Raw genomic sequence first — 14,171 nt, 5'->3', positions numbered from 1 at the left:
GCTTGTGCGTGTATCGTGAGAGAATGAGAGCTAGTCTGTCCGACGCAGTGTTATTAAACTCGGCTCGGTGATCGACTCGGTCAGGGTACTGGGTAAATGGGTCATTGGTCTTACCAGTGGATTACTGGTTGAACCGCTTGACTCGGTTGACACATTTTTTTAAAAAAAATACTTAGTTTTTTGTATGGATATAAATAGTTTTTTTTTTTGAAACAAATATAAATACTTAGTTTAAAATAAATTAAAAATTATAACAAAATTAGTTTTAACAAATATGCATATACTATTTTATTTTCTTATTAACTTATATTATATGAATAATTTCACTTATTGTAATTTTTACTTTGAAACTTTGTATTCATAGCTTAATAATATTAAAAAACACCATTTCATGTATGTTTTTGGTCAACTATTATATTAAAAAGAGCTTTTAAGGGACCTAAGGTCCAAGTGCCTGCCAAATCGCACAGCTAAATGAAAAACGTGGTTTTTATCTTTTACAAAAAAATCTCGAGGTAACTTGCGTACATCAGCATCTAACTAAAGGTTTTTTTTTCCACAACTGGTTGTGATATTCATTTACTTGTGTGGATTTATATGGGTCCCCGAATGATAGCTCAAGTGGTAAGAGCTGAGGACATATGAATTGAGAGGGGAAAGTCCAGGGTTCAATCCCTTGCGGGTGCAATTTAAATTCCGATGTACCAAAAAAAAATCTATATGGGCCTTGACCCAATTAACCAAGAAACCCTACTTTTTAAGTTGTCTTCTTTCCTATTCTGATGCTCATGCGCCGCACAACCATTTTTTTCTACATTTGCTTTGCTGCTGTCTTCTTCCTATTCTCATGCTCATGTGTCGTTCACCATGTTTCTTCTATATTTGCTTTGCTGCGTTTTGTGATGGGTGTGTGAGAGAGAGAGGAGTTAGGGTCTAGGGTGCAAATTTAAAATCTCACGGGGTTCAAAAAAAATTACAGGGGGGCAAGTAGGAATTTTTTTTTTCAGGGGGTTCATCTGAACCCCTGAACTTGTTGTGGGTCCGCCCCTGATGACCATGTCACTTCAAATGAAAAACAAGTTTGAATTTGTGAATGGTTCTAAGAATTCTCCAGCCTCTCAGATTCTCCATTTGTTGGTTCTTTGTCGGATGAATGATAAGCGTATAATTGATGCTCTTTATGTGTAACTTTCTCAGCTTCATTATATTCATTTTGTGCTTAATTGTTAATAACTTAGTCATCTTCTGATCATTAGTGTTTATTTCGATTATTCATAGAAAAGTGGTTAGTTGTTTTTTTTTTAACTTTTATGATCCTATTCACTAGAACAAGTTGAATATGGAGCTAATGATATCCAACTAGGGCGAATAATATATCTTTAGAACGCTAAATCGAAGCCCTACAACCTTCATGTTCAGAAAAATTCGAGAATCAACATCTAACTTGGTAAGAATTGCCTTGCAAAGTTGTTGTCGCTAATCTGCGAGTCTGGAACAGTCGGCACTAAAACAATTATATCTTGGGCTAAAGAACTCCGAAATAGGATCCTATTGAAGGCCTGCAAAGCTGATTTAAAGATCTACAACTCTCATGTTCACCTCAATTGAAGATTCGGCCTTCTTGTGGAACCCGCGAATGCCTGAGTGTTCAACAACTTATTCCTATATGTAGGCCTAAATTTGTGAAGATTTAGAAAAGAAATTAGATAGCAAGGGATTGTTACTTGATTGACAAGTTTATCTTTTTTTTTTTATAAGCATTGACAAGTTTATCTATTAATAATTTAATATAAATAGGCTAGTTGAAGCTATTGTTAGGAACCTCATCTCACCTTTTCTTTTCTAATCCTTATTTTAGTTATTTTCTTATGACTTGCTAAACTTTTCTGTTAGTCATAAGGTTCTTAATTTTCATGTTTTCGACTTATATTTTGTTCTTAATAGTAATTCATCTTTTTATTTATGATTTTTACTTGAATATGCTTTTTGTTCATGAATATGAAGTCGTATTCCGTTCTAATTTCCTTATCAAAGTGCGTGAATCAGTTGAAACAATTGTGAATGTTGTTCTTAACGGTACTTAAATCTCTAACACCTTGATCGACGAAGGTATGTTGCACTTGCCTATTATATTCTGAAGGCTAACGTTTTTCTCATCTGATAATTCAATTTTTTATTTTCCTGCTTCATAATCAATCAATCAACCCTTTTACAAGCTTTCGTCTCTAAATTTAGTTTATAATTCACTCTAGGCTGGGTAAGAACGATCCTGGTGTTACACCTTATATTGCACTAATAAATTTTATTGCAGCCGCGACAGTGTGTTCGTCAAATTGACACCGGTGTCGGAGACTTCGGTAATTATTAATTATTTTTAGAGTATTTTTTCATTAATTTATTAAAAAAAATTCGTTTTGATTTAAGTTTTAGAATCTTTTAGGACATTCCTTTTTTATTTTTATTGGTAGAAAAAGTTTGTCTAATTAGATTTGTACGGAAAAAAAATAAAAACAAAATAAGTAACAGCAATTTACATCCCCACTTTCAAAAAAACAAAAATTTACATCCCCATTAGAATTTTTTTAACTATTAGATTGTGTTGTTTTTCTTTTATATTTTCTATATCTATTTCATATCTTTTATTTCTATCTACTATTTTCTAATTCTCTTTCCTATCCTCTATTTTTATATCACTATCTTCTTTCTTATTTTTCTATCTTTTGTCCCTTTTATTTATTTTGTTTATTATTATTATTATTAGAAGAAAAAAAAATTATTGTAACGTTGTTTCTTTTTCTTACTATTATTCTTTTTTCTCTTTCTTCTGTCTTGTAACGTTTTTTGTTTCTTATTCGATTGTTCCTTTTTCTCGTTTACTATTCACTAACCTTGTTTCACTACCGTATATTTCATTTTGTCAAAGTAATTCTCCAATAATATTTATTTGTGCAGTTCAGTTCTTAGTAGGACTAAAGTGAATTATAAACTGAATTTAGAGACGAAAGCAAGTAAAATGAGTTGATTGATTGATTATCAAGTAGGAAAATAAAAGATTGAATTATCAGATAAGAAAAATGTTAGCCTTCAGGTTATAATAGTGAAGAACAACATACCTTCATAGGTCACAAGAGATTAATTAAATTAATTATGCAAGTCTCGGGGTAGAAACTCAACTCACAATCGTGAGATGGAATCCTAGACCCTCTATCGAACAATTGCCCAAAATTGGATTTGTTTCAAGTTAAGAAAGAAACATCGCCCCCTCGAAGTACAAGAATAATCTTAAGAGACAGAATCATCAAAGCTAACAACCAATCGATGCTATAGATTTACGTACCTTTAATAACTTATCCACTCGCTTAGATAAGGAAATTAGAATGTAATACGACTTCAAATTTAGACGTCATTAACAGAAAGCATATTCAAGTATGAGTAAATATCATAAATCAACTTTGAATAAAAAGACGAATTACTATTAAAAACAAAATCTCAGGTATGAAAACACATGAAAATTAAGAACCCTAGAACAAACACAAAAGTTTAGCAAGCCATAAGAAAATAACTAAAATAAGGATTAGAAAAGAAAAGGTGAGATGAGGTTCCTAACAAGAGTCTCAACCTATCTATACAAATAGATAAACTTGTCCATTAAGTTACAATCCCTTGTTATCTAAATCTTTTCAAAATCTTCACAAAATCGAGCCCACATATAGGAATAAGCTGTCGAACACTCAGGCATTTGCGTGTCCCAAAAGAAGGTCGAATCTTCAATGGAGGTTAACATGAGAGTTTTAGCTCCTTAAGTCAGCTTCGCGAGCCTTTAATCAGATCCTAATTCACAGTTCTTTAGCCTAAGATATGATCATTTTAGTGCAGACCGTTCCAGACTCGCAGAATTAGCGACATCAACTTTACAAAGAAATTATGACCAAGTTAAAGGCTGATTCTCAAATTTGGCTGACATGAAGGTTATATGACTTCAAGTTAGTTTTCCAACGACATATTATTCGCCCTATTTGGATATCCTTAGCTCCATATTCAACTTATTCTAGTGAAAAGGGTCATAAGAGCTAAAAAGAAAGAACTAACCACTTTTCTATGAATAATTCAAATAAACACTATTGATCAGAAGATGGCTAAGTTATAAAAATTAAGCACAAAATGAATATAATGAAGCTTAAAGTGTATTAACTATGCGCTTATCAAATTCTCTCACACCTCGTTTTGCACTCCTGGGCATAACTTAACTTCAAAGAAGAATCAGAAAATTACTTATGATAACAAGGACTTCCTAAAACATAAATGATGCACTTTATCATAAGTAATTTTCTTACTCTTCTTTGAAGTTAATTTTGCCCAAGAGTGCAAAAGGTTATGTGTGGGGAATTTGATAAACGCATAATTGATGTACTTTATGTGTGACTTCCTAAGCTTCATTATATTCATTTTGCGCTAGATTGTTATACCTTAGCCATGTTTTGATCATTAGTGCTTATTTGGATTATTCATAGAAAAGTTGTTAATTCTTTCATTTTAGCTTTTATGACCCTTTTTCACTAGAACAGGTTGAATATGGAGTTATAGATATCCAAATAAGGCGAATAATATGTCATTAAAAAGCTAACTCGAAGTCCTACAACCTTCATGTTGAGCCAAATTCACAAATCAGCCTCTAACTTAGTACGAATTTCCTTACAAAGTTGATGTCGCTAATCTTGCGGGTCTGGAACAGTATGCACTAATACAATCATATCTTGGGCTACCGAACTCAGTATCAGGTATTGGATCAAGCGCTTACGCCAAAAGCAATTGCTGTTAGTGAGGGCGCAACTTTATTTCCTTATAGCACAGAGTCCTCAAGGGGCTGCGATGTTAAGCGCCATGGGGTGGGATGTTAAGCCCATCGAATCCTAAGGGTGACGCTGGATTAATAAATCCAACAATCTCCCCCCCAGTGTTAGCCGGGGGATTCGAACCCATGACCTTGCTCTGATACCACTTATTGGATCAAGCGCTTACCACTACGCCAAAAGCAATTGCTGTTAGTGAGGGCGCAACTTTATTTTCTTATAGCACAGAGTCCTCAAGGGGCTGCGATGTTAAGCGCCATGGGGTGGGATGTTAAGCCCATCAAATCCTAAGGGTGACGCTGGATTAATAAATCCAACATCAGGATCTGATTGAAGGCCCACGAAGATGACTTAAAGATTTACAACTCTCATTTTCACTTCGATTAAAGATTCGACATTCTTGTTGGACCCGTGAATGTCGGAGTGTTCAGCAGCTTACTTCTTTTTGTGGGCCCGAATTTGTGATGATTTAGAAAAGATTTAGATAACAAGGGATTGTTACTTTATGGACAAGTTTATCTATTAGTACAGATAGGCTAGTTGAGGCTCTTGTTAGGCACTTCATCTCACTCTTTCTTTTCTAATCTTTATTTTAGTTACTTTCTTATTGTTTGCCAAACTTTTTTGTTAGTCCTAGGTTCTTCATTTTCATGTGTTTGCATACTTAGATTTTGTTTTTAGTAGTAATTCGTCTTACTCAAACGTTATTTATGATTTTTACTCATGCTTGAATATGCTTTTTGTTCTTGACGTCTAAATTTGAAGTTGTATTCCGTTCTAAGTTGCTTATCTAAGTGAGTGAATCAGTTGAAGCGATTGTGAATATTGTTTTCTTAAAGGTACATAAATCTCTAACACGGATTGATTATTAGCTTTGAGGATCATGTCTCTTAAGATTGTTCTTGTACTTCGACGGAAGAATTATTCCGATGAAGATTTCAAATGTGAAAGTGTGTGCTCCTCATAATTGTAGAAGCCCTTGGGTCTCATGACCCGTTCTTTGTAACGAGTGTTGATGCAGATGGAAGACAAAGGCTGTCACTATAACAAAAGTGCACTTTGTTCGTACGTTGGCATAAGAATTTAAAAATCATAAAAAGAAAAACCTTATCGGTGACTATTTCTGGGAAGATTATCAAAAACATAATGTCCAAGGCGACCCGTACGGAAAAGATTAAGCAACTTCCCAGCAACTTTGACATGAGCATCTTCTACACACTCAGTTGGAATGTGGAATGCTTCCTGCAAGGCACTAAATTGCCTAGCTATAAGTGCTGCCATTTCATCTTCACATCTTATATTGCCATCAAAAGATGAAATTGTTTCATAAAGTGTTTGTCGAACATCCTGCACTATGCAATCCTGCAACATACACACAACTCCTTACAACTATTCTTTACCAAACATATCAACCATGTGAAATCAAGAAAAAATGCTCATATGATATGGGACTTAGTCACCCATCTCATACAGTAGTTTTTTTTATCATACTTGAAAAATTACATCAGCTTGCAGAATATAGAAAATAATTATAGATAGATACCTGTGTGTGATCTGTAGGGATTTGCTTTTTCTGCTTCATGTGCAACCCTGAGCTAGTCGAACGTTTTGTTGTGCTGTTGAGGAATAATCCATCATTATCCTTGGCAGATAACTTTGCCCATTTCTTGTACTGCTGCTCACTTGAGTTGTGAATAGCTAGAAAATATTGAGCAATTTCTTTTATCTCAACAAAACAATCCCCAATTGCGCCTGCATAGCATAAAGATCAAAATGAAGTTTGAATCAGACCTAAAAGAAAAAAAGAGAGAAACTCTGAAATTTGGATTGCAAAAGCTAATCAAAGCAGTAATACATTTCCAGTTATGCAAGTTGTTTTTGTTGTATGGTTCACTTTGAAATAAAGGTTTTGATTCACATACTCTTCCCCATTATCAGAACGAAATATCTTAGTTGGTCTCCCAAACTGTGTTTTTAATCACACAGTACAAATTGGCAGGCAAGTAAATATCCATGGAACCCAATTACAATCATCAATACAGGAACAAACTACTTTGCAAGATCTAAAGGTTCAGTACTATTATTATTACTAGAAAGAAAAGTTGCACGATAGTGTTCGGCGAACTGACAAACTTAACCATGAAAGGTCTCAATAGACACTTTTGGAAGTGGGCAACGAAACAAAGACCTTCTGAGCACACTAAAGGGAGGATGCCCAGAATGCCTGTGCTGAAGCAATATTTAAGAGATTGCAGATTCTGCATAATCAATGACCCGCTTGTTACTCTCATTTTCGTGAAGTTAACGCTTTCTGATGGTACTATCCTCATTAGCCATATTCCTTGGCAACTCCATTTGTTTTTCCCCGTGTCAAGATTCAGACAATCAAACATGGAATGAAAAAATGTCACCACAGTTAAATTAAATCTTGGGTGAGTTTGTGAATTGACATAAAATTATTGGAAAGTCTAGGGACACCAAGCAGATTATTCAACAGAATAGAATGTTGGAGTCGAATGTTTACTACATCCAATACTATGAGGGTATAGGATCTATTAGCCACAGAGATAAAGTGGTATAGGATGAAAAAAAGTGAGCGATGAGGTGTCTTATGAGCAGCAGCACCAAAGTCAATAATCATGAGGACCAGAAGTGTTATAGGATAAGAAGCTAGAACCCTTAGGTCATGGTTAGAGAACAAATGTCACATAGCTTACTAAAGGACTACGCGAGTACTCACAGATGTTCCGGCTTAGATTTGCAAAGAGATGTAACTTCCTCTATGATCATGTAGAACGACAATGTCAACGCAATCAAATGAATCCATCGTCAGGATAAGTGAAACCCTTTGAACTAAACAACAAACATGACACTCAAAACTGAGAGCTGTTTCTCTGTTAAGACAATGTAGCGCCCACTAAGCAAAAGAAAAACAAGGCACTCATGTAAATATTTCCACAACCAAACAGGTCCTGCGTAACTCACACCAGATGTGAATCCACATTAGGGCTTTCCAATTGTCGCAAAATGGCTGAGATCTGAGACCAACTAACTCTGGAAATGGAACTAAGGCAGGCTTGAAATAGGGCGACAATCCTCTTGGTGGGTTTGCTGGTGGTCGACAGTGGTGTTCACTAGTGCTTAGCGGCAGTCAAGCTTGAACAAAGAAAACTATGAGGCAGTGGCATAATGAAGATGCTTGACTAAATAATGGGTAAAATGAAAGCAACCCAAGGCTGGACACAATGAAGGCCTTGGTGGATATGTGCACGAGGGCCTGGGGAACAACCCAATAACAAACTGGATATAAGACAGTAAGGATGAGAATTTAATTAGTAAGGTTGATAATTCATAGCTTCTCCACTTTTCTCTCTTTGCAATGTCTGTTATGCACTTTGTCCGAGAATAACCATCACAAAGTGTTCTATAGAACACACAACTTGCTCATCAAACCCCGCATCGACAGCCACACAGAAAAATCGTACATGATAGTAATACCATAACACAAGAATGTAGCTGCCTATTTTTTTAACAAAAAAAATTCTTCCTTTTTAAATAAACCAATATTCCCTTCTATATTTAAGTTCTAATAATATTCATTTTAAGCTATGAAAAAAATGAAAACCTAAGGAAGAAGAACATAAATTTTTTGGCTGTTAAGAATATTAATTAGACATACCTGTTAAAATTAATTTAGATATGACATCAACATCAGGAACCTCAGGAGACAAGACGGCCGGAGTGTCTAACACATAAATATTGGGATGGCTACCAATCTGAATGGAAAGCAAAGTTTCATAAGTATGAAAAGCACAAAAATGTACTAATACATGAAAAGACGGATAGGAAGTAAATATAGAAAGCTATTGGCTGACAAAAAGTATGAAATAAGCATCAAGCTTAGCTAACTTAACATTTAAATACATTACTATTTTTTTCAGATACACATTGTGGCCTTTTTCATTCGTCCTTTTCTTGGCTGCATAGTGCCATTTCCTTCCTTTGCAAATGTCATATTAATCATGACAGGAGACAAAACAACAGCCTTTATTCCTCCCTTGACTCGTAATGATCTGCCCAACCTTCAAGGATCTTAACACCTTGATGGGATTAACTATTTTCAACGGGCTCAGCTCTTTAGCACTACTCTCAAGGGATGGCTGGAAAACAAAGCTCCGGAAAAAACAAACTGTGGCTATGATATGTGGTTCGATGAGGACTCTCTCAATATGACTTGGCTGTGGCATTCTATGATTCTAAAGATTACCTGGAACTGTATGTTTCTCCCTATTGCTCAGGATATTTGGGAGACTTCGACAAAGACTTATTTTATGAAGCAGGAAATCTATATCTGCCTGTTATGAATTAAAGAATAAGATCTTCCGCACAAGGCAGGGAACCCTCTCTGCAACTCAATATTATGAAATGAACTCTAAATGGTTACTAGGCTGAGTTAGATCAATATCATAATCTAACAATGAAATGCCTTGATGATCATACCGCTCTTACTGAGTTCATTGAGAAGTCAACAATCTTTAAGTTCTTATCTGCCCAATTCGGGTACAGATATTGGGGAAGGAAAACCTCCCGTCACTCTCAAATGTATTTCATACTTTTCGTAGTTGGGAGAATCAGGGGACAGTAATATTGAACTCCATATTAGTTGATGACTTGGCATTAGATTCTAGAAAGGATTGCTTAAAGGATCCACTTCTTCCAGAGAATCTCTAGTGAAGAGAAATCGTGATGATAGATAGTGCACTTACTACAGGAAGTTTGACCACACTAAGGAGATCTATTTCAAACTTCACGGAGGAGATAAGGTTCACGGACGTACTAGAGGATTCAGGGGCACTCCTCAAAGACATGCCAGCCAAACAACATCAGACATTAAGACTTCGAGTGAAGGTCATTCTGCACTGCATGCAAAAGCATCTATCAATGAAAGCACCAATTGATAGGAATAAGAGTATAAGACAAACTTCTTATCGCAGAAACGGAGTCCGTTTTACTGACTGGAAAATTGTGAGGCGATATAGATAGGAAGAGCATCAACCCCCAACCATGGAGGATCTCTCCAAGCCAAAGCTCTAAAGCCTTCCAAAAAGAGTCAAAACCCGAAAATTGGTCCTCACGTAAAACCCCTTTCCTTTTTTACATCATATTCTTCCTTTCTCACTCCTCTTAACAAAAAATTGCACGTGTCTCTCTAACTAACTCATATTTAGCACACCAGTCTTAATTCTACATGAATACATGTTTAAGACCATAGTAATAGGCTTGGCCAGCTTTTGGGGCTTTAATTGGACCGTAATGGCTTGAACGTGGGGTAACGAAGCATATTCTTGGGGGAAGAAAGTGGAGATACCTACAGTTGCATGTTTCAACGACTAACCTTAAAACTTCGTATATCTTTAGTCTCCCCTGGCTCTGGACTCACAGTTGCATGTTTCAACTTTCCTTTTTCTATAAAATAAAATTTTCCAAAGAAAAAAAGTATAAGATAAAAAATGAAAATATTGTGAATTGCAACCATTTGTGTTTCAGAAAAGTAAAGCATGTCATTTAGCTTGTTCCATTAGAATTGTAATAGTAATTTCAATACCTGCTGCACTAATTCTCCCCACTTGATGCAAGGCATTGACAAGTGCAGATTTACCAACATTTGGAATCCCAATTAACATTACTGTTGCAGTATAATTAGCATGATCAGTTCTCCCTAACTTTCTCACCTGGCCTTGTATAAGGGTTAGAAACTGTCAAAGCAAAGTCACTATTAGTAAATTGGTTCATGAACAACTCTTAAATCAATTAGAAAGGGGGGAAACAAAAATTATGACAATATAGTCACAAAATTTATCATACTCTTCGGAGAATTTTTTCCTTTTCTAGAACATGGAGAATATTTTTTTATACGTCCATACAAAATTACTTTGGAAATAGGCGACCCAACACCAAATATGAAATTGCACTAAGTCCGATCAGCCCAAGTCACTATCCATTTGCTTGGAATCTTATTTCCACAAAAAACATGCATCAAAACAAGAAACAAAGCAAAATAAAACTACACAATTACTAAAAGGAAAGGGTGGAGAGAAACCAAAAAGTAGCAAAAGGTCAAAAGGAATAGAAAAAACACAATACATTTTTCAGAATCTCTAATTGGTCTTTCCTGCATTTGAATTTTTTTTGGTCATTCCTTAGATTGCACTTAAAAGGTCTTATTAATGTAGATCAATTTACCGTGCTACACACAAAAGCATGGATGCATTACGCTGCAGATATACAGATTCCTAATAACTAATATCAATGAGAGTTTTTAATTAATTCATATCCATTTAATATATGAACTGCACGACTGCAAGTTTTAAAATTAGAAACTTGGTTCCATGTCCCTTAACATTAGAGACAATGTCAAACACCAGGATATTTACATTAGGATCCTTCATCCCTGAGGCTCAACAGAGGAATGCACAAAAGGGAACTTACAGTATACCTTTCTGATGCTCTCCTTATTATGAGCATTGACTCCACAAGATATGCAGTTGTTTTCCGCAAAATATTCTGTCCATGCCTATTCATAAAACAAATTACAAATAAAAAAGTATTGAATAAAACTAACAAAAATCAGAAGTTATAAATTAATAAATTCAAAAGGAACTCAATTCACCCATTACTGCAGACGGTGAATTGGTTGAGTTTGATTAAATTCCATTAGTTAAGTTTTTAGCTCAGTCTATAGGTTAGAAGGGAAGCCTCAGCGCAATAGTCGGAGTTGCTGCTGTGTGATTACGATATCACAGGTCCGAGTGGTGGAATCAACCGCACGAATATGTAAGGTGGGACTCTACAATGTACACAAAATGTGTCCAACCCCTTTTCTAGACCCCACCATAGGAGCATTTTACAGCATCAGGTAGGTTGTCCTTTTAGTGTATTAGCTATAGTTACTTGTTTGGTTAGGTGGTTAGCCTAAGTAGCATTGCAGGTTACTCTAATTAGCTTAGTTCATTACTTCAATAAGCTCATTACTTCATTGTATACTTATTGCAATTTCAATTTCTTCTCTCATCACTTTCTCCCCATTTTCTCTCCTACCATGTTTTCCAGCAGACTGAGAATCACATTCTATTAGAATTAGGGAGGCCTAACTCAACCCAAAAGCTAGCTCAAGAGTTGAGGGTTTTTCTATCCTTTATAAACACGTGTTTGACGATATATCTAGCCAATGTGGGACTTCTAACACATTTCATAAAGAAAAAGAAAAGAAAAACAGACCTGCAAACCTGAAGAACAAGCGAGATCCGATTTGTTGAGCGCTATAATTTGCTTAGAGGAAGAAGGGCAGTTTTTGAGCAAGTGGCACTCAGAGGACGATGGAATCTGGAATTGAAGACTGTGAGTGAATATAAGGAAGAGTGATTGAAATGCAAGAAAATAGCAGCAAAAGAAGAAGAAGAGTGAATGTGTATGTACCCTAGCGTCTCTAACATGGACGATGATATCGACTAAAGGGATCCTTTCTACAATGGCGGTCGAAGCTGCAGCCATGAGAGAATCGTGCCATGGTGCTCGCTTCTTGGATCCTATCATTTCCTTCAGAGCTGTTCCTATTCGTCTTCCCAAATGCGATGCCGCTGCCATTTCAAATTGAATCGACACTGTAAACCTATTACACAAATAATAGTTCGGTTAATGGTCGGTAGAGCTGTCAATTTGGCCCTAGGGCCAGCCCAGCCTCACGTGGGCTAGGGCCAAAAAGCCCATAAGGCCAAAATGCCCCACACACAAAAAAGCCCATGGGGCCAAAAGCCTTGTGGGCAGGGCCAGCCCACGGCCCTATAATTCTGGAAAAAAATCAGCAGGAAACAAAAATATTTATTCTAAATCTGATCATGGAAGCACTATAATAATGCTAACAAGTATCTCTGGAAATTAGTCATTGAATTAAATAAACTAAATATAGATATTCCTCATCATGAAGAACAAATGCTGATAAGATAGATGCTGAATATCTGTTAAGATTCAAGTATAGAAAACCAGGAAATGACAAGAATATATTCCTAACCAAAGATTAAGCTTACAAGTCGGATATAGCGATTCAGCAGAATAGATTATAACAGTACAGAGAAAAACAAAAGTGTGATTTTTGCATAAGAAAGGGAAGAATATGACTTTAAATTTCTCTCAAGGTAACTGAAAACTGAAACATCAAACCAAACCCATTACATTTTAGCACTCAGCACACTTTAAATTTAAAGGTCAGTACACATCTTCTATAACAGGTAAAAAAAGAAAGAAAGAAAGTAAGCTTAAAATGTAAATTTAGTTGGAGAGCCACTCCAGCTAAAATTAGCAGAGACTAGAGGAGAAAGGGCAAGTAACTGTTTCCTAAAGATGAACAAACAACACACCAAAATCTAAACTTTTCAAAGCATGTATCTCATTTTGCTAGAGAAATTACAACTAAAACCACTTCAAAAGTGTCATTATCTTATTTATGTATAAATCATGCTATGGTTATGAACACACAGAATCAAACTAAGAAGAGCTCCAAGTCAGGGGGTGTAAAGAATGAAAGTGGTGACCTACACAAAGAGCAATTTGGGAGTACCCTTGGCTCCAAGTCAGCACCGTTTTGAGGCTTCGAATCCACTCTTCTGCGTTGAACTGATGACGGAGTGGCGGTGGAAATCGGCGATGCCGGCGGCGGCGAAGAGGCGATGGGCAATCGTAGAGATGAAGAACGTAATTTTTTTTTTAAGGAGAGATGAAGAACGTAGGAACTAGGAAATTAGGGGGATTGGATTTGACACTCCACATAGGGCTGAGCATGGGTCGGTTTCGGTCGGCGTCGGGTGAAACATACGGGTAAAATTAGGTTGCAGAGCTCGCATCTTGCAAGGTCTTTTGTTCAAAGATGACTAACAATGGTTCTCCCTAGAAGAGGCAAGGGTGAAAATAGAATTGTGAAGATGGAAGAATGGGTGTGGCCAAGAAGAGGAAGGGGGAAGAAGGAGAAAAATGGCAGTGAACCAGAGTGGAAGCGCGGTTGGAGTCTGGAGAAGGAGAGCAAGAGAAAGACAAGGAAATATTTATATTTATTTGAAGAAGGTAAAGTGATGAATGGTGACCGGTGAGGGAGTATTTGATTTTTTTATTATTACCTCTTTATTTCTTTGTCAAGCACGTGATGAAAGGCTACTTACTTAGGCTAGTATGGCAGAAAAGAAAAGCTTTGTTACAGAAAAAGTTGTAGGCTCTAGTCTCATCACACACTGATGAGTAGTCACAGCCTAGTGTGACAGTGCTAGTTGACTC

At 36.1% G+C, this 14,171-nt stretch overlaps 1 protein-coding gene across 4 annotated transcripts; it reads right to left on the bottom strand.

Moving 5' to 3' along the window:
* Positions 1–5,793: 5,793 nt before the first annotated feature.
* LOC130748716 (DAR GTPase 2, mitochondrial-like) lies at positions 5,794–13,931 on the bottom strand. Of its 4 annotated transcripts, none has more exons than XM_057601959.1 (9): positions 13,439–13,931; positions 12,327–12,519; positions 12,129–12,233; positions 11,347–11,424; positions 10,456–10,606; positions 10,246–10,316; positions 8,530–8,626; positions 6,394–6,602; positions 5,794–6,212 (listed from the first exon to the last, which is right to left on the bottom strand). In XM_057601959.1, the coding sequence occupies exons 2-9, from the start codon at positions 12,492–12,494 to the stop codon at positions 5,958–5,960; spliced, it is 1,134 nt and encodes a 377-aa protein (XP_057457942.1). In that variant the 5' UTR covers positions 12,495–12,519; positions 13,439–13,931; the 3' UTR covers positions 5,794–5,957. The 4 variants fall into 4 exon arrangements, with proteins under 4 accessions (XP_057457942.1, XP_057457943.1, XP_057457941.1 ...); XM_057601960.1 differs by having other exon boundaries at positions 13,465–13,931; XM_057601958.1 differs by having other exon boundaries at positions 13,443–13,930.
* Between the last annotated feature and the right edge of the window lie 240 nt (positions 13,932–14,171).

The sequence above is a fragment of the Lotus japonicus genome, chromosome 3 (genome assembly GCF_012489685.1).
Source record: "Lotus japonicus ecotype B-129 chromosome 3, LjGifu_v1.2".
Taxonomy (NCBI): domain Eukaryota; kingdom Viridiplantae; phylum Streptophyta; class Magnoliopsida; order Fabales; family Fabaceae; genus Lotus; species Lotus japonicus.
Note: the sequence above shows the minus strand (reverse complement) of the source record. Positions and strands in the feature narration are given on the sequence as shown.

What these genes read in the sequence shown, in the direction of transcription:
- LOC130748716 (XM_057601959.1), bottom strand. Translation starts at nt 12,494, where the DNA reads ATGGCAGCGGCATCGCATTTGGGAAGACGAATAGGAACAGCTCTGAAG. An exon ending in ATAAGGAGAGCATCAGAAAG is followed by an intron (nt 10,607 to 11,346) that starts GTATACTGTAAG and finishes TTGCTTTGACAG; the next exon opens with TTTCTAACCCTTATACAAGG. An exon ending in AAGATATACGAAGTTTTAAG is followed by an intron (nt 8,627 to 10,245) that starts GTTAGTCGTTGA and finishes CTTTCCATTCAG; the next exon opens with ATTGGTAGCCATCCCAATAT.